Below are 23,972 nucleotides of genomic sequence, written 5' to 3'. Positions count from 1 at the left end.
ATCATTTAACTCAAATAAAGTGCTTATATTTACATGACTTTTTCCTTTTTCATGTGCTTCCTTTCCTCCTATATGGCAATTTGGGGACATCTGGGCCCATCCAGTGGTGGACTAAAGGTGGCCATACACGTAAAAATCCGCTCGCCTGGCGAGGTCGCCAAGCGAGGGGATCTTCTCCCGATATCCCCACCTACGGGTGGGCAATATCGGGGTCATTTAGGCTAATTCGGTCGTTTTGCAATTTTCCTAAATTTGTGACCAATGTTCATGTTATATTTAAGGTTCTGGTGTGTGAGTGGGCAGGGGGTGTAAGAGCAGACTAGGGGCTCACTAGCTTGAAGTCCAGCCCTGACTTGGACTCGGCTGAACCCTGCTGAAAAGGTTAGTATTTTGCCGAATCCTGGATTCAGTGCATCCCTAGTTCAGCCCTGTAGTGGGGCTCAGAGCTGGGATCCAGCCTGCAGTGAGGGGAGGATTTACTGAATAACACTACGTGCCACTACAGTCCAGCTTTAGGCAATTCAGCCTCCTTTCTGTACACTGATAAACTAAATATAATAAACATTCTTATAAAAGGCACTTCATAATATCAGTTATTATTAGTGATGCCACGTGTGCCACAGCGCATTAAACTTTGTGTATTGTACAAAATAATGTACATTTTGCCTGCAATCTGATGCAATAACCTCTCTGTGGCTGTAACATCCGTATATTTCCCATTATTCCCTACAGTATTATTTAGAGTGACCTGCCTCTCTTACTAGTCCTTTGCCTTTTCTCAGTACTTGCAATATGGGATGTAGGTGCCTCAGGCCCTTATATTGATTTCCATCTGGGTTCCAAGGTGGTGCAACAATGCCATTGGCTGCCTGTGCTGTACAAGATCCATTTAACAAGCTCACAGTACATGGGGAATCTATATTTTTTGACCTTTGGAGATTAGTAATTAATTAGCTATTAAAACATACAGTATGGTGTATAAGGTAATACTCCTCCCTCGTGTTTATGACTATTCCATATAACCATTCCAGAATTTGTTGTTAAACACATTTTAATTATTATTTATAAGCATTTGAAAATGTGTGGCACTTTGTACAGATCTAAATCCCCCCCCCACCCCTTCAGAAATGTTACATTTCCACTTACATTGCTATTTTACAGCGCACTTGTATTAACAGTGGGGAAATTAACCAATAACCAGCCATTAAGTCATTATTCTGGTTAATAAGGACTGTCACTTTGATGGCTCTTTTCCAGTGATATCATTATAGTTTGAATGGAAGTACTGATTGAAAGAAAATTTCTCAGAGCGCTCCTCTCAGCACTTTTGCAATGTACATTAGATATTTTGCTTTTTAAATCTTTTTATATGTTAATATCACAAACGTGTAACCTGAGTGCCCCCTTGTGTTCGCCCCAGATGAGAGCCAGGTAGAACAGCAAAAGCTTAATTTACTGAGGTAGGAAGTGTCTCTTGACATTACCCTTCTCAGTTCTATCACATTACACTAAAATATGATTAATGTACCAGTGCAACGGACTATCAGCCATATAAACATAGTATATGGGATTTATTTCAGTTCTGCAAAGGCATGTAAGCATTTGAGTGCAAGAGGAATGTGCATTAGTTAAAGCCCTCCTTTATGGCTGTTGGAATATGTTGCCCTGGAAAAGCAGCAATGATATAACTTCACAGGTTATCCTGTCATCATTTCCCAAAAACCATGGCCTACTGTCTGTGGTACCCAGAGTAATCAGGGGGAAGCTATTCTTAGTGTCAGGTCTGGACTGGGGGTCAAAATAGGCCTTGGCATTGCAAGTACATTTAGACCCAAACAGCCCCCCACCCCCAGGTCCTGCTCAGTATTTTATTATCCTGGGTTTGTCCCATAACAAGCTCCAGTGTGCCATCATCCCTATCCCTGTACATAATGACCCTATATAAGTGCACTAGAGCTTTTTGCAGTCATTACCTGTCGGTAAGTCTCTTATTGATCCCACTTTTTTTTTACACAGACTTAAACAGTGCTGTTTGGCTTTAAATAAGAAAATTAGATAGTTTTTTTAATATGCTGCTGGGTTTTTTTTTCTTCCATGTGTAAGCAGTAGAACTACTGCAGGGCAATTTACTAACATGGGTGCAGCAGTGCAGTTATTCCTAGCAGCCAATCAGATTTTTACTTAATTAATCAACCATAACTGCTGCTGTAGACCCATGTCAGCAAATGAGTCCGTGTATCTAAGAAAGAGGGTCCATATCTGATTCTTTGCCATAAAGATCATAGAGTTTCTACCAGTTCTGCTTTTACCCAGGTGGAATGTAGCCAATAGCTGCTGTTCTTTGTGAGTAGCTGGGTCTGATGAACATATACTAATTGGCTACAGGGTATATATTGGCTATAAGTTATTTTTTTGCCTGGCCCATTTCATTGTTACTTACAGAGGAGAAAGTATGTATATTGAGTGAGAACACACCCCTAAGTAAATCTTAAGCGCAATAATATACCTTCTCTGAGTACCCTGGGGACCTCTGATGCAGTAGGAGACCATCTCTTTTTTTCCAAAAAGTTTTTTTTATAGTAAGTTAGTATAGATATTTACAGATATAGATAAATTTTCAGCAGTAGAACAAATTGGGAATTCCTATGGCCGACACTTATGATTCTTCCATTTCCGTACGGCAAACTGCAGGTTTTTGTTCTTTTTCTGCCAAGCGTAGGCATTGTTCACCACTACCTTGTCCTCTTGCACTTCTCCGCCAATCACGTAGATGCCTGTGCGAGTCCCACGCATGATATTCTGCACACAGGTAGCATCCAGATCCAGCCACTGCTGAAGCCTAGGGAGGACGTCTGTTTTAGGCAAGGAGCCGTGTTTCAGGATCTCGAGTTTGGAATCCAAATCAAAGTCATACAGGTTAGCCGAAGTGATGTTCTTTTTGGTGATACGGACCTTGGCAACTTTACACAGGGAGAAAAAAAAGATTATTCAAATTTTGTTTCCCTGCTTTAATTGCTCAATTTCATTAGATTTTAATATTAATCCCAAACCAATATTTTGTCTATAGAGAGCTGTCACAAAGGCCCGGGCCTAGGCCGGCACAAGCCGCACTGAAAATTTGCGTACAGAGCAGTAAGGACCGGACGTGCAGATAACTTCAGCGCCTCCTCTCCCCACTGCTCCGTACCCAAGTTACATGGATGCACATATGCGGGGGGGGGGGGGGGCGAGCAATGCCCAAGGCCTTGGGGCGCCGATTTAAGAAATCCGGCTCTGCATGCCCCTAACCCAACCCAGTTATTTCCCATTATCCCCGCCCATATTCCACCCAAACCTTGTCCCCTTGTCCTTTTGCAACCAATAAATCAAATATTTACATGCTTTTGGGTTGGCTTTCCCTGATTTTGGGAACCTTTGAGCAATTTTGGGCACTTCTAAAGGACATGTCAACCCCAAAAATATTTTTTTGCCTAATAAAAGAAAACATAATTCTAAGCATCTTTCCAATATGAGTTTAATAAACATTTGAGTGCTTTCAAAGTTATGTGTAAATGTAATTGCTATTGAAACAGTGTTGCAAGGCCTTGGGGCGCCGATTTAAGAAATCCGGCCCTGCATGCCCCTAACCCAACCCAGTTATTTCCCATTATCCCCGCCCATATTCCACCCAAACCTTGTCCCCTTGTCCTTTTGCAACCAATAAATCAAATATTTACATGCTTTTGGGTTGGCTTTCCCTGATTTTGGGAACCTTTGAGCAATTTTGGGCACTTCTAAAGGACATGTCAACCCCAAAAATATTTTTTTGCCTAATAAAAGAAAACATAATTCTAAGCATCTTTCCAATATGAGTTTAATAAACATTTGAGTGCTTTCAAAGTTATGTGTAAATGTAATTGCTATTGAAACAGTGTTGCAAGGCCTTGGGGCGCCGATTTAAGAAATCCGGCCCTGCATGCCCCTAACCCAACCCAGTTATTTCCCATTATCCCCGCCCATATTCCACCCAAACCTTGTCCCCTTGTCCTTTTGCAACCAATAAATCAAATATTTACATGCTTTTGGGTTGGCTTTCCCTGATTTTGGGAACCTTTGAGCAATTTTGGGCACTTCTAAAGGACATGTCAACCCCAAAAATATTTTTTTGCCTAATAAAAGAAAACATAATTCTAAGCAACTTTCCAATATGAGTTTAATAAACATTTGAGTGCTTTCAAAGTTATGTGTAAATGTAATTGCTATTGAAACAGTGTTGCAAAGGTCAGTCTCCTCCAGCGAGTCAGGTCTGTCAGGCTGCTGCCTTGTGTTACATTGTTTCAAATGCCAAAGCCCCCAGGGCAGGGAATAGTAAAGGACTGGCAAACACTGCTTTTATTAGCAATTATACATACAAATAATGCAAAACCCATTACAAATTTGTAATGAATGCATATTGCAAGGTTGCTTAAAATTTAGTTTTCTTTTATTAGGCAAAAAATTGTATTTTTGGTTGTCCTTTAAGCCTGCTGAAGAGCTCACCATGTGCCATCTAATTAATGGTTTGTCTGGCTACCCGCTGCTTAAGCATAGACAGAAATGTCTCTTACAAAAGGAACTCACTCCTGAAAGTGTATCATTAGGGCCTATGGCACACAGGGCACTTTAGCTGCTGCTGCCCCCAGGCAGAGGTGAGTGACTAAATACTACTCTGTGCCTGGCATCACTCTGTATCCTGCAGAATGGAAAGTGCCCCTTCTGAGCAGGAACAGGCCAGGCCTCGCATTTTGGCACTGATACATCTGTCACCAATTCAGTAGTATTCAGTAGGACACATTCAGTAGAGGGATGATCCTTCCATTCCCAGGTTCCATGGTAGTAGTTCCTGCACACTGGGCCAGCGCAGTGGGTTATCTTCCACTGTACATGTTCCTGGGTGTCCTGAGTGTCATGAAAGTGCAAAATGTTCAAAGTCCAGTCCAGTTCTGAACAGGACATTCCAGGTTTAAACCTCCCTGTGTAGTTTTTGAAGGTTTGAAACCCAGATAGGACTTTGCACTGACTGACATGGAATCTAGTCAATCACATGCCCATCGTGGGTCAGTTTGAAAATAATGATTTTTACTTACCAAAATCATTATCACAGAAGGTATCCAGTATCTCCTTGGCTGTGCTGGCTTCTTCAAGTTCACAGTCCCTACAGCTGGCTCGGGGCACTGCTGTAACACAGGGAAAGAGCTCTAGTGTTGCTACATTCCTTATAGGCAATATGGTACAGAATCAGGTATGTGCAATACAGTACATTGGCCTTTTCCCCGGCCAGTTTGCTCTGTGCAATACAGTACATTGGCTTTTTCCCTGCCCAGTTTGCTCTGTGCAATACAGTACATTGGCCTTTTCCCTGCCCAGTTTGCTCTGTGCAATACAGTACATTGGCCTTTTCCCTGCCCAGTTTGCTCTGTGCAATACAGTACATTGGCCTTTTCCCTGCCCAGTTTGCTCTGTGCAATACAGTACATTGGCCTTTTTCCTGCCCAGTTTGCTCTGTGCAATACAGTACATTGGCCTTTTCCCTGGCCAGTTTGCTCTGTGCAATACAGTACATTGGCCTTTTCCCTGGCCAGTTTGCTCTGTGCAATACAGTACATTGGCCTTACATTGGACAAAATATGTGCCATAAATTGCCATTTGTATTAATGAGAAAGGGGGAGCCTACAATAATCAATACCATTTTGTCTCACTGAGGTCACATTCAAGTAAAAAGAAAATTGTCTTACTTCTGCGGGTAGAACCGGTGCCATTTGTGATGGGTGAGATGCACATGCCGTGGTCCTCAGGAAACTTATCGCATCTGAGTATCTCAGGCCATGGGTACCCATAGCAGGCCATTATAGGGGCACAGCTGCCCCGTACTGCCTCACACAGACTGCGGCATGGGTAGATATACCTGGGAACAGACAGGAAAATCAGCAGAGAATAATCACATAAGAAACATGTTTTGCATCTAAGGGGATACAAGAAAATGTAATGCTAAAATTAGCTCTAAAATTTAATACGTAAAACCATGTCTGTCTTTCTGTTTATTTTCCATGCACTGCTGGTTCTGACATCTGAGGCTCTATAGCAGAAGCCTGCTGATTAACAGTCCTGGAGAAGAACTGACTTCTGCTACAGTATTAAAAAAGTCAGAACCAGGAGTGAGTGGAAAGAGGGAAAGGGATGAACACACATTGCTGAGCTATAACATGACGTTATTGAAATTTTTAATAAGTTCTAATTAGTAATTCATTAAGCAAAAACTAGGTGGAAAGACTCCAGCAAAAAACAACAAATGATTTTGTATATGAGGCCACATTCCCAAATATAATTGTATGGCTAAAAGCACATGGAGCAGTTGGAAAACTGAGGGACTCAGTTGGGGCACATTCTGCCAATTGTTCCCACTGTTACCAATCAAAGGGACTAATTAGTAGCCATTTCCGCTGTTAGATGAGGACTGGCCAACGACGATGCGTCTCATTATCCAAAAGAGGCAGCGTAGGCAGCCTTACATTCCACGGACGTTGCAGGACTACAACTCCCAGAATTCCTTTATTAACTGAGCAGGTGGATGCTGTAGTTCTGCAATATCGGAAGCACCAAAGCGAGACATTCCCGGTGAGACAGTTTGCAGTGTATCAGCATTGAGTAACATAAGAAATGTGCCATGTTCCTGTGCTGATAAGGAAAGATTTACACTATGTTGTATATGTCCTATATGTGTTATCAAAGCCTGGACTGTATTTCATTGATACAAATTACAGGAGAATGTCAGCCATGAGGTTTTCAACAATACTAAACCATATAATAGGCAGATATGTCAGATAATGGCCATAGATGTGATGTAGGTTTGTACTAAATAAGAGAGGAAATATATTCATCCAGGTATAAATGTATTATATAGAGAATAATGTACCCCCTATTGTAAAAGGATATTATATAATAGGCCATGGAACTCCAAGGTGACCTTGGGGGTACTTTATTATTATAATACACAAGTTTTAGTGAGTCATGTGACAGAAATTACCTCACCAAGCACTGATAATAACTGACATCACTAAGCACTGTTTATAAGGATATCATTTACAGGATATTCCTTGTGTATTATATATACATTTCCAGGAAACATGGATTATATTCAGTGCAGGGAATAAGAAAGATAAGGTTAGTAACCTCAGGCTGTAAGTGAAATCAGGAAAATCTAGTGTGTATAACAAGCCCTACCAAGTGGCCTCTCGTGATATGATAATGATGCAGGGATAAAGGTTTCAAGGAAAGGAAAAGGTGCTGCAAATATGGTACTTTACCGATCCAGGCAAATAGGTGCAAATAGGGAGCACAGGAATATCCTTGCATCGGGGTGGCACTCCCTTGCCAGCAGCGGTAACCAGCTGGAGGATTGTTGGATCACCTCGGCCATTGTGTCATGTTCCAGCAAGTTGGGGATCCTCATCTCTGAATATCCAATGTCATAGCACAGAGCCATGCTCCTCGGGATCCGCGTGCATCTTGAAGAGCTGCCGAAGAAGTCCAAATACATAGACTGCGAGCCACATGTCAAGAAGCACAACAAAACAATCAGTTGCCCCTGGGAACACAGCTTTCCCAGACTCTGACACGACTGAGGGGCCATTATAGGCGCTGCACTAAAGGCAAATGTTTCTCCTTCCCCAAACGATCAGGCGAGTGAGCTTGCCTTGATTTGGGCTAATGGATTTTTATAGTGTGGAAGTCACTTGGCTGCTAATCCTTTCTCATTAAGATTGAGCACTCTTGGTGTTCTGTAGGTAAATACAATACCACAGCGATTGTTTAGTCCTGTAGGGAGCCTGCTTGGATTAGTAGGTGTTGTAATGAGGACGGACAACTGGGGCTAACCGTTCCGACCCTCCTATACAATCATTATCTTGGGGGGTATTATTGTATGTTTGATTGGATCACTAAGGAGAGCAATTTGCTTGACCATAGCCCCCTCATTAATTATCTCCCTTGTATAAACATTTGGAATTCTTTTTTTTTTTGACACAAGCAAAACAACCGTTTGTTGACTTAAGAAAGGACTATTTATCTCTCCTTAGGTATCCTCAAACAGACATTAACTAACTTGCTTTCTTTGACTGCTTTCCTATTAACTTACATTCACTGTAACAATCTAATTGACCAAGTCTTCCCAATCAAGGTAAAGGTATATTCATGATTATACATAACGTTGCAAAATTTAGTTCAGTGCTTGACACGGAAACGGAAAATAACAGTGAAAAATGGTGCAAAATGCCCACATACTACTACTGCTGATACATTCAATAGGCTAGACCTGGTGGGGCAGATTTTATGCCACTTTATTTTTTGTTTTTGTTGATTTTTTTGTTAGAAATCCCTAATTTTCTCACGGAAGAAGAGTGCAAGCTGCTCATCCATCTGGCCAGGTTGAAAGGACTCCAGACCAGCCAGATTTTGCCAGTAGATGGGTACAAAGAAGCCATGGACAACCTTGATATTAGCAAAGCTGATATTTTTAATCTGTTGGATCACAACCAGGACGGGCAGCTGCAAATAAAAGAGGTAAGAATGCCATAGTAGTCAGTCACTATTTAATGGCCGGGTGGGGGCTGGTTACTTGGAAATGCCAGGGCCTATTTCGAATCCCATTCCAGGCTTGCCTATAGGAAATCGTGTACAGGTATAGGACCTGTTATCCAGAACAATCGGGACCAAGGGCATTCTGGATAAAGGGGTCTTTCTGTAATTTGGATCTCCATACCTTAAGTCTACTAAAAAAAATCAATAAAACCTTAATTAAACCCAATAGGGCTGTTCTGCCCCCAATGAGGGGTAATTATATCTTAGTTGGGATCAAGTACAGGTACTGTTTTATTATTACAGAGAAAAGGGAATCATTTAACCATTAAATAAACCCAATAGGGCTGTTCTGCCCCCAATGAGGGGTAATTATATCTTAGTTGGGATCAAGTACAGGTACTGTTTTATTATTACAGAGAAAAGGGAATCATTTAACCATTAAATAAACCCAATAGGGCTGTTCTGCCCCCAATAAGGGGTAATTATATCTTAGTTGGGATCAAGTACAGGTACTGTTTTATTATTACAGAGAAAAGGGAATCAGTTTTAAAATTCTAAATTATTTGATTAAAATGGAGTCTATGGGAGACAGGCTTTCCGTAATTCGGAGCTTTCTGGATAACTGGTTTCCGGATAAGGGATCCCATACCTGTATTTGCTTCCTAAATGCCAACAAAAAGGATATATCCAAGGGCTGTTATCTCAGTAGAGCAATAAATAACCCAGCCTATTGTTTCTCAATTACTAAATAAACAGAAATTTCTGTATCTCTTCTTCTGGGAAGGGGTTGTTCTCATCATTATGCTACAACCTAGTAATAAATATGTGCACATAAAAAACATGGCCCCCCCGCCTCTTGAAAAGTATGGGGGCAGCAAGTAGATATTGGCATCATGCAGCTCTGTTTAATTTCTTATACTAGCATAATACTGTTGTGTTATTCATGGTTATTCAGGTTCATACAAGGTCAGTGTAGATGTATGTATGTATGTATGTATATCTTTATTTATAAAGTGCTACTTATGTACGCAGCGCTGTACAGTAGAATACATTAATACAAACAGGGGGTTATTAAGATAATAAGAGATAAATACAAAGTACAGGTATAGGACCCATTATCCAGAATGCTCGGGACCAAGGGTATTCCGGATAAGGGGTCTTTCTGTAATTTGGATCTCCATACCTTAAGTCTACTAAAAAATCAATAAAACATTAATTAAACCCAATAGGATTGTTGTGCATCCAATAAGGATTATTTATATCTTAGTTGGGATCAATTACAAGGTACTGTTTTATTATTACAGAGAAAAAGGGAATCAGTTTAAAAATTCTGAATTATTTGCTTATAATGGAGCCTATGGGAGACAGGCTTTCCGTAATTCGGAGCTTTCTGGATAACGGGTTTCCGGATAAGGGGTCCGATACCTGTATAAGAATAAACACAAATAAATAAAAGATATAGTTGCAATCAGTTAAGAGTCAAAGGATGGAGGTCCCTGCCCCGTAGAGCTTACAATCTATATATTAGCCAAAAGGGACAGCCAGACCAGCCCGTGACCCAGTTCAGCGTGTGTGAGGTCTGCAGTTGGTCTTGATTAAATTACAGGACTCGTGCTCCTTCAAGGCAAGTGTCTGCTGTAATAAAATGCACCTTATGTAAGCATTGGGTGTCAGTGTGCATTACATATTACTGAGCAGAAAATTCCTCTGACTCTGAGACTCTGAGACAACCCCAACCTCATCTATTCATTATCTGTTTTTTTTTACCACAGGTATTAACCCACTCTCGTTTAGGCAACGGCAGATGGATGACCCCCGAGAACATCAGAGAGATGTATTCTGCACTGAGAGCTGATCCAGATGGAAATGGTAAGGCTGCAAAAATCCTTCATGCTTTATCAGAAAAATCTGACAAGGGCCACCAAATGATCAGATCAATTCAATATTGCCCCCCTCAAGATGGAGTGAATCTTTAATTGTATGGCCAGCTATAAGGTGACCACACATGGGCAGATTTAAGATGCTGATTTAGATTCTTCAACTTATCTGCCTGTGTATAGGGCCCTCCAACAGGCCTACTCAATTGATATCTGGTCCAAAATCAGGCTGATGTCAGATCGAGGACCACATCAGCTTATTGATGCAGTCCTTGCTCCAACGACTCGTATTCCTGTCATTGTAATCCAGTCATTTAGCCCCAGGGCCACAGCAAAGATGGCAGTCTGGCCACAGCAAAGATGGCAGACTCAGGGCTAAGTAGATAAAGATAACTTCAATGCATGGCTACTACTTTATCCTAACATTGTCTGTTTTATTTTCATAGGAGTCCTTAGCCTGGATGAATTCAAGAAACTAAACCTCAGGGACTTTCATAAATATCTGGGCAAACAGGAGGTTACCATGAGTGACCTGGTCAGGAATAGTCATCATACTTGGCTGTACCAGGGAGAAGGTGCCCATCATGTGCTGAGATCCATTCGTCAGAGGTAGGAGCATCTTTATGTCTGAGGGCCAGGGAAATGCTGTCTGGGCATCTTGGCGTTCTGTATATCATTCACTTAAAAGAGAGATATACAAAATACATTATGGGACAACTGAAGGCTTGTTTACAGTCTCAAAAAGTAGAATTGCACCAGTCAAAAGATCACCAATACATTTTCTCCACCTATATGGATGTATGCATATCTTATATATATATATTTATAATGCTCTACTTATGTACACAGCACTGTACAGTAGAACAATACATTAATACAATAAGACAGGGGGTCATCACAATAATAGATAAATAAACAAAAATAGATACAAGGTATGTGCTTGTCTATACTTGCATATGTATGGTGTTGAACCATACATATTATTAAGAGTTATATTATTTATAAAGGTGAGAAACCAAAGGTAGATTTGGTCACCACTACATATTTAATAACAGATCAGCAGGGTAGAACTGCCTGACCAAGGTACTCTAGGGGGCACATTTACTTACTCACGAATGGGCCGAATGCGTCCGATTGCGTTTTTTTCGTAATGATCGGTATTTGGCAATTTTTCGGAAAATTGTCGCGACTTTTTCGTTGCCATTCCGAATGTTGCGCAAAATTTGGCGATTTTTTCGTAGCGTTACTACTTGCGCGAAAAGTCACGACTTTTTCGTAGCCTTCGCGCCGACTACGAAAGATTCGGATTCATTCAAGCTTCAGTATGGTGACTTTTCTTGGGCCAGGTTGGAGCTGCAGAGTGCCATTGAGCCCTATGGGAGACTTTCCTTGGGCCGGGTTGGAGCTGCAGAGTGCCATTGAGCCCTATGGGAGACTTTCCTTGGGCCAGGTTGGAGCTGCAGAGTGCCATTGAGCCCTATGGGAGACTTTCCTTGGGCCAGGTTGGAGCTGCAGAGTGCCATTGAGCCCTATGGGAGACTTTTCTTGGGCCAGGTTGGAGCTGCAGAGTGCCATTGAGCCCTATGGGAGACTTTCCTTGGGCCGGGTTGGAGCTGCAGAGTGCCATTGAGCCCTATGGGAGACTTTCCTTGGGCCGGGTTGGAGCTGCAGAGTGCCATTGAGCCCTATGGGAGGCTTTCCTTGGGCCGGGTTGGAGCTGCAGAGTGCCATTGAGCCCTATGGGAGACTTTCCTTGGGCCGGGTTGGAGCTGCAGAGTGCCATTGAGCCCTATGGGAGGCTTTCCTTGGGCCGGGTTGGAGCTGCAGAGTGCCATTGAGCCCTATGGGAGACTTTCCTTGGGCCGGGTTGGAGCTGCAGAGTGCCATTGAGCCCTATGGGAGGCTTTCCTTGGGCCGGGTTGGAGCTGCAGAGTGCCATTGAGCCCTATGGGAGACTTTCCTTGGGCCAGGTTGGAGCTGCAGAGTGCCATTGAGCCCTATGGGAGGCTTTCCTTGGGCCGGGTTGGAGCTGCAGAGTGCCATTGAGCCCTATGGGAGACTTTCCTTGGGCCGGGTTGGAGCTGCAGAGTGCCATTGAGCCCTATGGGAGGCTTTCCTTGGGCCGGGTTGGAGCTGCAGAGTGCCATTGAGCCCTATGGGAGACTTTCCTTGGGCCGGGTTGGAGCTGCAGAGTGCCATTGAGCCCTATGGGAGACTTTCCTTGGGCCAGGTTGGAGCTGCAGAGTGCCATTGAGCCCTATGGGAGACTTCCTTGGGCCGGGTTGGAGCTGCAGAGTGCCATTGAGCCCTATGGGAGACTTTCCTTGGGCCGGGTTGGAGCTGCAGAGTGCCATTGAGCCCTATGGGAGACTTTCCTTGGGCCAGGTTGGAGCTGCAGAGTGCCATTGAGCCCTATGGGAGACTTTCCTTGGGCCGGGTTGGAGCTGCAGAGTGCCATTGAGCCCTATGGGAGACTTTCCTTGGGCCGGGTTGGAGCTGCAGAGTGCCATTGAGCCCTATGGGAGGCTTTCCTTGGGCCGGGTTGGAGCTGCAGAGTGCCATTGAGCCCTATGGGAGACTTTCCTTGGGCCGGGTTGGAGCTGCAGAGTGCCATTGAGCCCTATGGGAGACTTTCCTTGGGCCGGGTTGGAGCTGCAGAGTGCCATTGAGCCCTATGGGAGGCTTTCCTTGGGCCGGGTTGGAGCTGCACAGTGCCATTGAGCCCTATGGGAGACTTTCCTTGGGCCGGGTTGGAGCTGCAGAGTGCCATTGAGCCCTATGGGAGACTTTCCTTGGGCCGGGTTGGAGCTGCAGAGTGCCATTGAGCCCTATGGGAGACTTTCCTTGGGCCGGGTTGGAGCTGCAGAGTGCCATTGAGCCCTATGGGAGACTTTCCTTGGGCCAGGTTGGAGCTGCAGAGTGCCATTGAGCCCTATGGGAGACTTTCCTTGGGCCGGGTTGGAGCTGCAGAGTGCCATTGAGCCCTATGGGAGACTTTCCTTGGGCCGGGTTGGAGCTGCAGAGTGCCATTGATCCCTATGGGAGACTTTCCTTGGGCCAGGTTGGAGCTGCAGAGTGCCATTGATTCCTATGGGAGGCTTCCAAAATCATGCTAAGTCTGAAAGTTTCGCCCGCCGCTTACGAGCGCTCAATACGAAAAAGTCGCGACAAGATACGAGCGCATCGTAATGGCTACGAAAAACTCGCGTTTTTTCGCGCAAATCGTATTGGTAACGAAAAAGTCGCAACAATTTCTGAAAAGTCGTAAAGGCGCCGAAAAAATCGCAAAAAGTACGAAAAAGTCGCAAAATGTTCGTTTTCCAATCGGAATTTTTCCAATTCGGATTCGGATTCGTGGGTTAGTAAATGTGCCCCTATGAGTGGCCACCTATTATACAATTATATGCATTACTATGTCTGTATTCATTTTTGTAAAGTGGAGAGTGACTGGGCTATGTTTGAATTATATGTACAGTTCCTTGATTTGGGTAGATTTTATATCCAGCAGGGACAGTTAAATGGCCCCCTGTGTAAAAATTATACAGTGGGTGCTCCTCGACAACCATAAAACCAGCATTGAGGTATATAAGGTACCTTTAAATGAAAAATTGTGGTCTAATACAGGTATGGGATACGTTATCTGGAAACCTTTTGTCCAGAAAGCTCTGAATTATGGGAAAACCATAATCAAATAATTAAAAAAAAGGAAAAATGATTTCCCTTTTCTCTGTAGTAATAAAACAGTACCTGTACTTGATCCCAACTAAGATATAATTACCCCTTATTGGGGCAGAACAGCCCTATTGGGTTTATTTCATGGTTAAATGATTCCCTTTTCTCTGTAATAATAAAACAGTACCTGTACTTGATCCCAACTAAGATATAATTACCCCTTATTGGGGCAGAACAGCCCTATTGGGTTTATTTAATGGTTAAATGATTCCCTTTTCTCTGTAATAATAAAAAAGTACCTGTACTTGATCCCAACTAAGATATAATTACCCCTTATTGGGGGCAGAACAGCCCTATTGGGTTTATTTAATGGTTAAATGATTCCCTTTTCTCTGTAATAATAAAACAGTACCTGTACTTGATTCCAACTAAGATATAATTACCCCTTATTGGGGGCAGAACAGCCCTATTGGGTTTATTTAATGGTTAAATGATTCCCTTTTCTCTGTAATAATAAAAAAGTACCTGTACTTGATCCCAACTAAGATATAATTACCCCTTATTGGGGGCAGAACAGCCCTATTGGGTTTATTTAATGGTTAAATGATTCCCTTTTCTCTGTAATAATAAAACAGTACCTGTACTTGATCCCAACTAAGATATAATTACCCCTTATTGGGGGCAGAACAGCCCTATTGGGTTTATTTAATGGTTAAATGATTCCCTTTTCTCTGTAATAATAAAACAGTACCTGTACTTGATCCCAACTAAGATATAATTACCCCTTATTGGGGGCAGAACAGCCCTATTGGGTTTATTTAATGGTTAAATGATTCCCTTTTCTCTGTAATAATAAAACAGTACCTGTACTTGATCCCAACTAAGATATAATTACCCCTTATTGGGGGCAGAACAGCCCTATTGGGTTTATTTAATGGTTAAATGATTCCCTTTTCTCTGTAATAATAAAACAGTACCTGTACTTGATCCCAACTAAGATATAATTACCCCTTATTGGGGGCAGAACAGCCCTGTTGGGTTTATTTAATGTTTAAATGATTTGTTAGTAGACTTATGAAGACATGATCCAAATTATGGAAAGATCCTTTATCAAGGTCCTGAGCATTCTGGCTAATAGTTCTTGTACATAATATCACATAATTTGCCATAGTTGTGGGTTGTGTATATATATCTGACATTGGAAGCTATTGGGCTGCTCCAGCAATGGGAAGCATTTTACCCTGATTACTGAGCTCCCATCACTATATTAAATATCCCTACACAAATAAGCGAATGGTATAGGCTCTTTGCTAAATCTGCATCCCAGTGGGGTGACGTCCAGCTTCCCAGGGAGTGTGAGATAACCAGACAGAGGATTGATTAACTCATTTAAACACAGGGCTAATTAAGTGAGAAAAAAGGAAATGGGTAATTTGGATTCAGCTAATTATGTTTGGCTGACAGTGCCTCCCCCTTGTTTGCTCTCAGTTAATAAGTAACACAAAGTGACGCTACTAAAACAATGACCAGATGAGTAAGTACGGAGAGAGATAATTAGTTCCGTTAGCTGTGCCAATCCTGCCTACTCATTCCTACGGCTCTAACACAACAGGGGGCATCACTAAACTGCTGGCACTAGAAATAAGTGTAAAAAGGGTGAAAGGCTAAAGAATGGCTTTATATGAAATCAAATGAATCACTACATAGTGAAATAGGCTGGAACAAAGAACTGGGCCACTGAAAACAATGCGGTTTAAGATAAAACATATTTTATTTAAAGAAAAAGCATCTCAAACATAAGAAGCCTCAGCACCATTTTTGGTCAACTGATCATCATTCAGCTCATGTTTTAACAGCACCACATTATTTTCTGTGGTCCAATTCTTTGTGCCAGCCTTTCTCACTATGTACTGATTCATTTCCTATTATTTTCTATCAGCCTGAAGGCATGTCCTTGCGCCCACTACGTCTGTTTGGTGAGTTCACCCCTATTAAGAAGTCTTGGCTGGGTTATTTTTCATTTAAGTAATTTAAAGATTGGCTTGTTAGGGAACGTCTGATTCAGGGATGTATAGGGGCCTAAAGCCGGCCATACATGCACCGATGATATCGTACGAAACCTCAGTGCGTATATGGCGGCTCGATGAGGTGACGATTTTGCAAAAGGCTGCGGATATCGGTCGATCAGGTTAAAAGATTTTATTTGGGCACCATTGAAGGGCCCGAGCAAAATCTACATTCAGGGCTGAATCGGCAGGTGGAGGTAAAATTTCTATTGTTTCTACCTCCATATCTGAAGATTCAGCCCTGAACGTCAGTGGAGGGTGGGAACGATCTTTTGTGCGACCAATGGTAGCACAAAAGATTTAAATTGCTACTTGTATGGCCACCTTAAGGGTAAGGCACACAGAGCAGATCCTCTGATTTTCTCCACCCGCGGTTTTTACCCAGATGGAGGAAAGCAGAAACTCTGTCATGGGCTCCTTTTTTGCTCCATTGACAGGCATAGTGTTGGCCTGTGTGGAGCTACATGGAGCGAATATCATTATGGAATCAAGAAAGTACGCATTGTTGCACCAATAGCAGCTGCTTGTCATGGCTACTAAGCTCCAGAAAATACCCTGCCATAGACAATACTGAGAATTGCCTCTGCTAAAACACACACAGAGACAATTATCAGTAAATGATCAGCATTGTCTATTTTAGTAGCCACGACAAGTAGCTGCTACTAGTAGCTCTGTGTGTCTTCACCCTAAGTCCACAGAGGCCCAAACAGCCCCCCCAGCCCAATAAATAGTGACTGTCTATGGCATCTTACAGCAGCCCCTCTGGCATTTGCCTGAACCCACAGATTGTCAGTCCGGGCCTACTTTAGTAAGTGATTCTCACTTTGGTCTGGGCTAAATATGGGGTATGAAACACATTATGCACAATTCTCATGAACGCAAGTGCTCTCTAAATGAGTTCTAAGGGGCGCAGATTTGCACCATTGAAGCGGTTTTCTAGTTTGTGTATTTATCAGTGTCCCTGCTTCCATTACAGAGTCATTAAACTTACCCATCTGCCCCTGGACATCGTGGAGAACAGCGAGCCTCTGCAGGTGGTGAGGTATGACACGGGAGGACATTATCATGCCCATATGGACAGCGGCCCGGTGTTCCCAGAGACTGCGTGCACCCATACAAAGCTAACAACCAATGAAACGGCCCCTTTTGAAACTTCCTGTCGGTAAGGCGAGATACAGATACAAGATACCTTGTGAAGCCAGAAATAAAAGCCGCTCCCTAATTAGATGCCTGTGGCCTTTATAAACAGGACCAACATTTTATATCCGAATGTGGAACTCAGAAGATATACCCAAAATGTGTAGTGTTTTTGATAGGAAAAAGTAGCATTAACAGGTGGTCATCACATCCATAAATATCCCTCTTCTGTTTCCTAATGTAGCCTGTCCAGTATGCTTTAGTGCAGGGCCAAACCGAGATTCAAAATAGGCCCTTTTGTTATTGGCAAGTACACAGAGGCCCAAACAGCCCCCCAGCCCAATAAATAATGACTGTCTATGGCATCTTACAGCAGCCCCTCTGGCATTTGCCAGAATTCACAGATTGCCAGTCCAGGCCTGCTTTAGTAAGTTACCCACTCACAGAAGCATCTGCCATGGACAGCGAGTTTCCCATTTAGTTGAATGGAAAGCATCTGTCAGTGGACATAGCCCCAATTTTACCAGCCTTAAGCATATTTGTAAATTGAAATCTGGGGATTGTGCCTTAACCAGGCATTTCCTTTTATTGTGTCAAGAAAGCCAAAATACGCTGATACGCTGACATTGTACATTCGCTTCTCTGTTTTGCAGCTATGTGACTGTTCTGTTTTACTTGAATAACGTGACGGGGGGAGGCGAGACCACTTTTCCAGTAGCCGATAACAGAACATATGAGGAATTGGTGAGTCGTGCAGTTCAGTTTTGCACACACACAAGACAGTTTCAGGCAGTTAAATGCAATGATTTTGCACAGTGCAGCCATTCACAATGCAGAAGCAAAGCTGTACCTTGGCTGGAAGCGTTTAGATCAGGAAGATCCTTTTGGGTCATTCTGCAACAGCTTGTTTTGCTTCAGAATGGCAGCTTATTCCCAAATTATCCAAGCAAAGTTTCTGGTATGTAAACCCAGTTTTTCTAAGTTTTTCATTTAATCTGTCAAGGGGATGGTCACAGCAAAATAAACAACCAAACAGGGCAGCAAGGTGAAAAGTGTGAAAATCAGTGTTCCAAGCACCTTGAAGTGCAACTCTTTGCACCCTGTAATGCCTGTCTGTATGCAGCACTGCCTGCACTCAGCAAAACTGGTTATAGGAGGAGCAGGTATGGACTGGGATTCAAAATAGGCCCTGGCATTCAAGTACACAGAGGCCCAAACAGCCCCCCAGTCCAATAAATAGTGAGTGTCTATGGCATCTTACAGCAGCCCCTCTTGCATTTGCCTGAACCCACAGATTGCCAGTCCAAGCCATCCCTCATACAATCAGTTGTGCAGTTTCTACCCACTCAGCCTGGGGTCTGATCAGCCAGATATCTGTGTGACACAAGTGTAAAGGTGGCCATACACACTAAGATCCGCTAGCTCTTCTCCCTATATCCCCACCTACGGGTGGGCGATATCGGGCGAATTCAGCTTAATTCGGTCGTTTGGCCCCAACGACAGGAATAGGCACAGTTGGTTCGGGGACCACATCAACGAGCCGATGCGGTCCCCGATCCGACTAAATTTTTTAACCTGCCCAATTTCAGGCCAGATGTCAGTCGGGCAGGCCCATCATTAGTGCCCCTACACGGCCCGATTAGCTGCCGAATCAGTCTAAGGGAACAATATCGGCAGCTAGAATCGGACCGTGTATGGCCACCTTAAGGCTGCCTTTCCTCATTCCTGCACCGCATCTTGTCACTGAGGGACTTTCCCTGACTTACGTCTCAATTTACTCAATTATATTTAAAAATGTACTCACTTTATATTCTATGAGGCACCACTAAAGGGACACGTGATGTTGGGAGGGGTGCTGTAACCAAAGTGGAGCTGCCCATGCCTTCCATTAATACAGATCCACGTAAGGATTTGGTAAGCACACTAGTAAACTCCTCTACCATTCTCCCAGTGCTACTAATCTAACTAAAAAATCATAAAAACCATATCCATAATTATTACACAGAAGAGCTGGAGTCTTAAATAAACATCAAGCTAATATAATCATGGTATGTTAACCCATTAATGGCAAATTATTCCATTTGTCTTACTGAATCCATTCAGGGAAATCCAAGTCAACATTTTAAACTGATTCTGATTGCATTTTGTGCTCATTTTGCCCATTACATGGGCAGGATACATTACAAAATATTAATTTTATGCGAAGGTGAATCTGCTAGGGCCATTACATAATGGGAATGGAATAATGTGTGTGCCTCTCACGAGTAACAGTTCAGGTATGGGATCCCTTATCCGAAAACACGTTATCCATAAAGTTCCGAATTGCAGAAAAGCCATCTCCCATACACTCCATTATAAGCAAATAATTCTAATTTTTAAAAAAGGTTTCCTTTTTCTCTGTAATAATAAAACAGTACCTGTACTTGATCCCAACTAAGATATAATTACCCCTTATTGGGGGCAGAACAGCCCTATTGGGTTTATTTAATGGTTAAATGATTCCCTTTTCTCTGTAATAATAAAACAGTACCTGTACTTGATCCCAACTAAGATATAATTACCCCTTATTGGGGGCAGAACAGCCCTATTGGGTTTATTTAATGGTTAAATGATTCCCTTTTTCTCTGTAATAATAAAACAGTACCTGTACTTGATCCCAACTAAGATATAATTACCCCTTATTGGGGGCAGAACAGCCCTATTGGGTTTATTTAATGGTTAAATGATTCCCTTTTCTCTGTAATAATAAAACAGTACCTGTACTTGATCCCAACTAAGATATAATTACCCCTTATTGGGGGCAGAACAGCCCTATTGGGTTTATTTAATGGTTAAATGATTCCCTTTTTCTCTGTAATAATAAAACAGTACCTGTACTTGATCCCAACTAAGATATAATTACCCCTTATTGGGGGCAGAACAGCCCTATTGGGTTTATTTAATGGTTAAATGATTCCCCTTTCTCTGTAATAATAAAACAGTACCTGTACTTGATCCCAACTAAGATATAATTACCCCTTATTGGGGGCAGAACAGCCCTATTGGGTTTATTTAATGGTTAAATGATTCCCTTTTCTCTGTAATAATAAAACAGTACCTGTACTTGATCCCAACTAAGATATAATTACCCCTTATTGGGGCAGAACAGCCCTATTGGGTTTATTTAATGGTTAAATGATTCCCTTTTCTCTGTAATAATAAAACAGTACCTGTACTTGATCCCAACTAAGATATAATTACCCCTTATTGGGGCAGAACAGCCCTATTGGGTTTATTTAATGGTTAAATGATTCCCTTTTCTCTGTAATAATAAAACAGTACCTGTACTTGATCCCAACTAAGATATAGTTAATCCTTATTGTAGGCAAAACAAGCCTATTGGGTTTATTCAGTATTTATATGATTTTTAGCAGACTTAATTATGGAGATCCAAATTACGGAAAGGTCCCTTATCCGGAAAAACCCAGGTCCCGAGTATTCTGGATAACAGGTCCCATACCTGTACCATGCCTATCATTTAATGGGGACCCCACAGCTTAGTGTGAGTGGTAGAGGCCAGGCTGAGCGTGAGCTGTAAGTAGCACTCTCTCCTTCTTTTTCAGTCCTTGATACAGAACGATGTAGATCTCAGAGATACAAGGAAGCACTGCGACAAGGGAAACCTGAGAATAAAGCCTCGGCAGGGAACAGCGGTCTTCTGGTACAACTATTTGTCTGACGGAAAAGGTAAGCTCCTGCGGCACAATGACCCATATAGATCTGCAGTCTGCAGCTGAAATCTAGCTCTGTGACGCAGGGAGATGGAGTTCAGCAGTCTCTCTTGAGGCACATATCGCAGTTCATTAACCTTATTCAAAGGCAACCTTAAAAGGCACAATAAGTGAGTTACATCCACCCTGCCTGCCATAGGCTCCCCTGTGCCTCCCCCCACTGGCCCTCTTTCCGTTCCCCTTCTGTGCACTTACTGTGGGATAAATGCATACGCCATATGTGTAAAAATGTAATTACTTTAATACAAATAAAACTTCCCAATACACACAAACAAAGTATAGGATGCACGTATCAGGAGTCACTGGTATGGATCAGGTGGCTGCTCCTTTTTCTTTCCCTGTTCCCGACCTGCAGTGTCGTTCCTGGGTTCAGCAGTCCTGCCCTGTATAGTGCTCCTCTCCGCGTCCACAGTAAGTGCACAGAAGGGGAAGGGAAACAGAAAAGTCGTGGAATTAACCTAAAGTTGCTAAAGTTGGAAATTTACCTATGTGAAGAGGTTCCTAACACTGCCTGAAACTAAGAGGTGGGAAAGCAGAGAGTCGTGAGCTACAAGCAAACCAATTGGCTGCCATATAAACCCAAGGGGGTCTGTAAGTAGAGTCATGAGCTACAAGCGAACCAATTGGCTGCCATATAAACCCAAGGGGGTCTGTAAGTAGAGTCATGAGCTACAAGCGAACCAATTGGCTGCCATATAAACCCAAGGGGGTCTGTAAGTAGAGTCATGAGCTACAAGCGAACCAATTGGCTGCCATATAAACCCAAGGGGGTCTGTAAGTAGAGTCATGAGCTACAAGCGAACCAATTGGCTGCCATATAAACCCAAGGGGGTCTGTAAGTAGAGTCATGAGCTACAAGCGAACCAATTGGATGCCATATAAACCCAAGGGGGTCTGTAAGTAGATTGGCAATCGGAAAGGGATATCACAACCAGGGCCGGAACTAGGGGTAGGCAGAAGAGGCAGCTGCCTAGGGCGCAACGATTGAGGGGCGCCAGGCAGGAGCGTCTCCTGCCTACCCCTAGTGATACTTTGTCATTGCCTCCGCTGCTTGTCATTAGCAATGACCGATCTAATCGCCCCGCCCCCCCTGCACCGCCTCCTGTGCTTCGGCGCGCATGCGCCGTTCGGGGGGGCGGGGAGGTGGGCGGAGTTGGCCAACCAGGTTGCCTAGGGCGCCCGGTCAGCTTGGCCCGCCCCTGATCACAATTGGGCACAAAAGGGTGATATAAGTAAAAGTCATCACTGGTGTTAAAAAGCACATGAGAGTGCACATTGCGAAGTAATAACAGTATTACACTATATATTTTCTTTTCTTTTCCTCACAAGACCTCATCGCTAAGTCTAAAGCAGAAGAGGGCACTTTGGAATATTTTATTACTGCACTCTGTTTTGTGGGGCCCCAACTATTATGCTGGGGAAAACATTGCATTGTGTGTAAAAAGATTTGCATAAATGAGCTCTAATTCTTTGAATATCTGCCATAAAGCAAGACCTGACTGCTGCTGTTTTGCCAGACAGGAAGTAGAGGCAGTCACACATACCAGAATATAACCCTAAATGCTTTATATGCATAACCCCATTAATCTATAATATTACTTTTATTGTAGGCTGGGTTGGGGACGTTGATGAGTTTGCTCTGCATGGAGGCTGCTTAGTCACAGCAGGAACCAAATGGATCGCAAACAACTGGATCAATGTGGATCCCAACAAGCAGCGGCAGCTTTGGTTCCAGCAGGAGATGGCCCGCTATGCCAAAGAGGACAGTGACATACAGAGGGAGTGGGCAGTAGATAAGTCTTACAAGGACATGCATATGGATCTATAGGAGCCTGGTCCCACGTACGTATCTGTCCCTGCCCAGGCAGACATTTTACTTGCACGCCAATAAACTCTGGGCATTTGGAAGGTGATGCATTAAGAAATACCCCGCTGGGGGTAGTTTGTACATACCCGCTGCAGAAATATGCAAGTGCAATCGCTTGGTGCCCCAACTCCAGTGGGTAAGTGAGAAAACGTCTTGGAATCAGCTGTCAGACTGCATGGGTCCAGGCGCCCCGTGGCACTTTATTTCTAAGGGCAGAGTAACACAGGGACAATTTTGTTGCTATTGCCATCAACGGCAATTACATTTCTCCTGGAAACAGCAGCAGTCATAAACAATAATATTATATCGCCTTGGGTTTAGGTTTTGTTCCTATGACTGGTTATCCAAGGGAAGAAGCCAATGAAACAGCGACCCCTGCTGGCTACAAATTATTACAGATTATTTTCACTTACAAAGGATACCAAAGGCCTACAAATCATATCTATATATCTAGTCCTTATAACGTCCTCCTAAAAGGCTTCATAGAAACAAAATACTCCTGTGTTACAGTAAGGAAGCGGGAATATCAGTGTCGGCATTTGGCCGAATATCCTACAACTAAGAGAGCAGAGAGTGTGAGCAATATCGATACTCTAGCTGGGGGGCATTTCAGCTCGCTGTCTGTAATTAAAGGGGAACATGTTTCTCTGTTACCTACAAAGGTACGGGAAATAATCACAAGTGGAAAGAGAGGTGAATGTACCCCGTGAGCTTACGCTTAAAGCTGAGTACGACACAAGTGAAAATGCTGCATTTATACATTACAGTCTAGGAGAATTTGGTTTTACCTCATTGTGTATATGTTCATGTACTTTATAGCTTTATTATAGGTTGGATTATTTTTTTTTTTACAGTGATTATAGGTTTATGGCACAGTTTGTTGTTACAGAGACAAATCACAGTGCCAACAGGGAGCCAGTTGCTGTTACAATGAGGATTTTCATACCCTCTCCCATACCTACCGACCAAAGGAATAACATTGGTGAGA

The 23,972-nt window shown here is 43.0% G+C and overlaps 2 protein-coding genes across 3 annotated transcripts in view; one reads left to right on the top strand and one right to left on the bottom strand.

Annotated features, from left to right (window-relative positions):
- p4htm (prolyl 4-hydroxylase, transmembrane (endoplasmic reticulum)) overlaps positions 1-23,288 on the top strand; it is a 28,736-nt gene extending 5,448 nt beyond the window's left edge. The window contains exons 3-9 of the mRNA XM_002933057.5: positions 8,387-8,577; positions 10,368-10,464; positions 10,919-11,081; positions 17,187-17,372; positions 18,001-18,091; positions 20,950-21,073; positions 22,728-23,288. Of these exons, the coding sequence (XP_002933103.2) occupies positions 8,387-8,577; positions 10,368-10,464; positions 10,919-11,081; positions 17,187-17,372; positions 18,001-18,091; positions 20,950-21,073; positions 22,728-22,945 (1,070 nt within the window). The 3' untranslated portion in view covers positions 22,946-23,288. The remainder of the gene's footprint in view (positions 1-8,386; positions 8,578-10,367; positions 10,465-10,918; positions 11,082-17,186; positions 17,373-18,000; positions 18,092-20,949; positions 21,074-22,727) is intronic.
- On the bottom strand, positions 744-7,841 carry frzb2 (frizzled related protein 2). 2 transcript variants are annotated; one of them, XM_012961122.3, is made up of 4 exons: positions 7,323-7,841; positions 5,754-5,923; positions 5,106-5,192; positions 744-2,960 (listed from the first exon to the last, which is right to left on the bottom strand). In XM_012961122.3, exons 1-4 carry the CDS (start codon positions 7,646-7,648, stop codon positions 2,644-2,646), a joined length of 900 nt encoding a protein of 299 aa, XP_012816576.1. In that variant the 5' UTR covers positions 7,649-7,841; the 3' UTR covers positions 744-2,643.
- Positions 23,289-23,972: the final 684 nt, after the last annotated feature.

This window comes from Xenopus tropicalis, chromosome 4 (assembly GCF_000004195.4).
Source record: "Xenopus tropicalis strain Nigerian chromosome 4, UCB_Xtro_10.0, whole genome shotgun sequence".
NCBI classification, from domain to species: domain Eukaryota; kingdom Metazoa; phylum Chordata; class Amphibia; order Anura; family Pipidae; genus Xenopus; species Xenopus tropicalis.
This window is presented reverse-complemented; position numbering and strand designations above follow the sequence as displayed.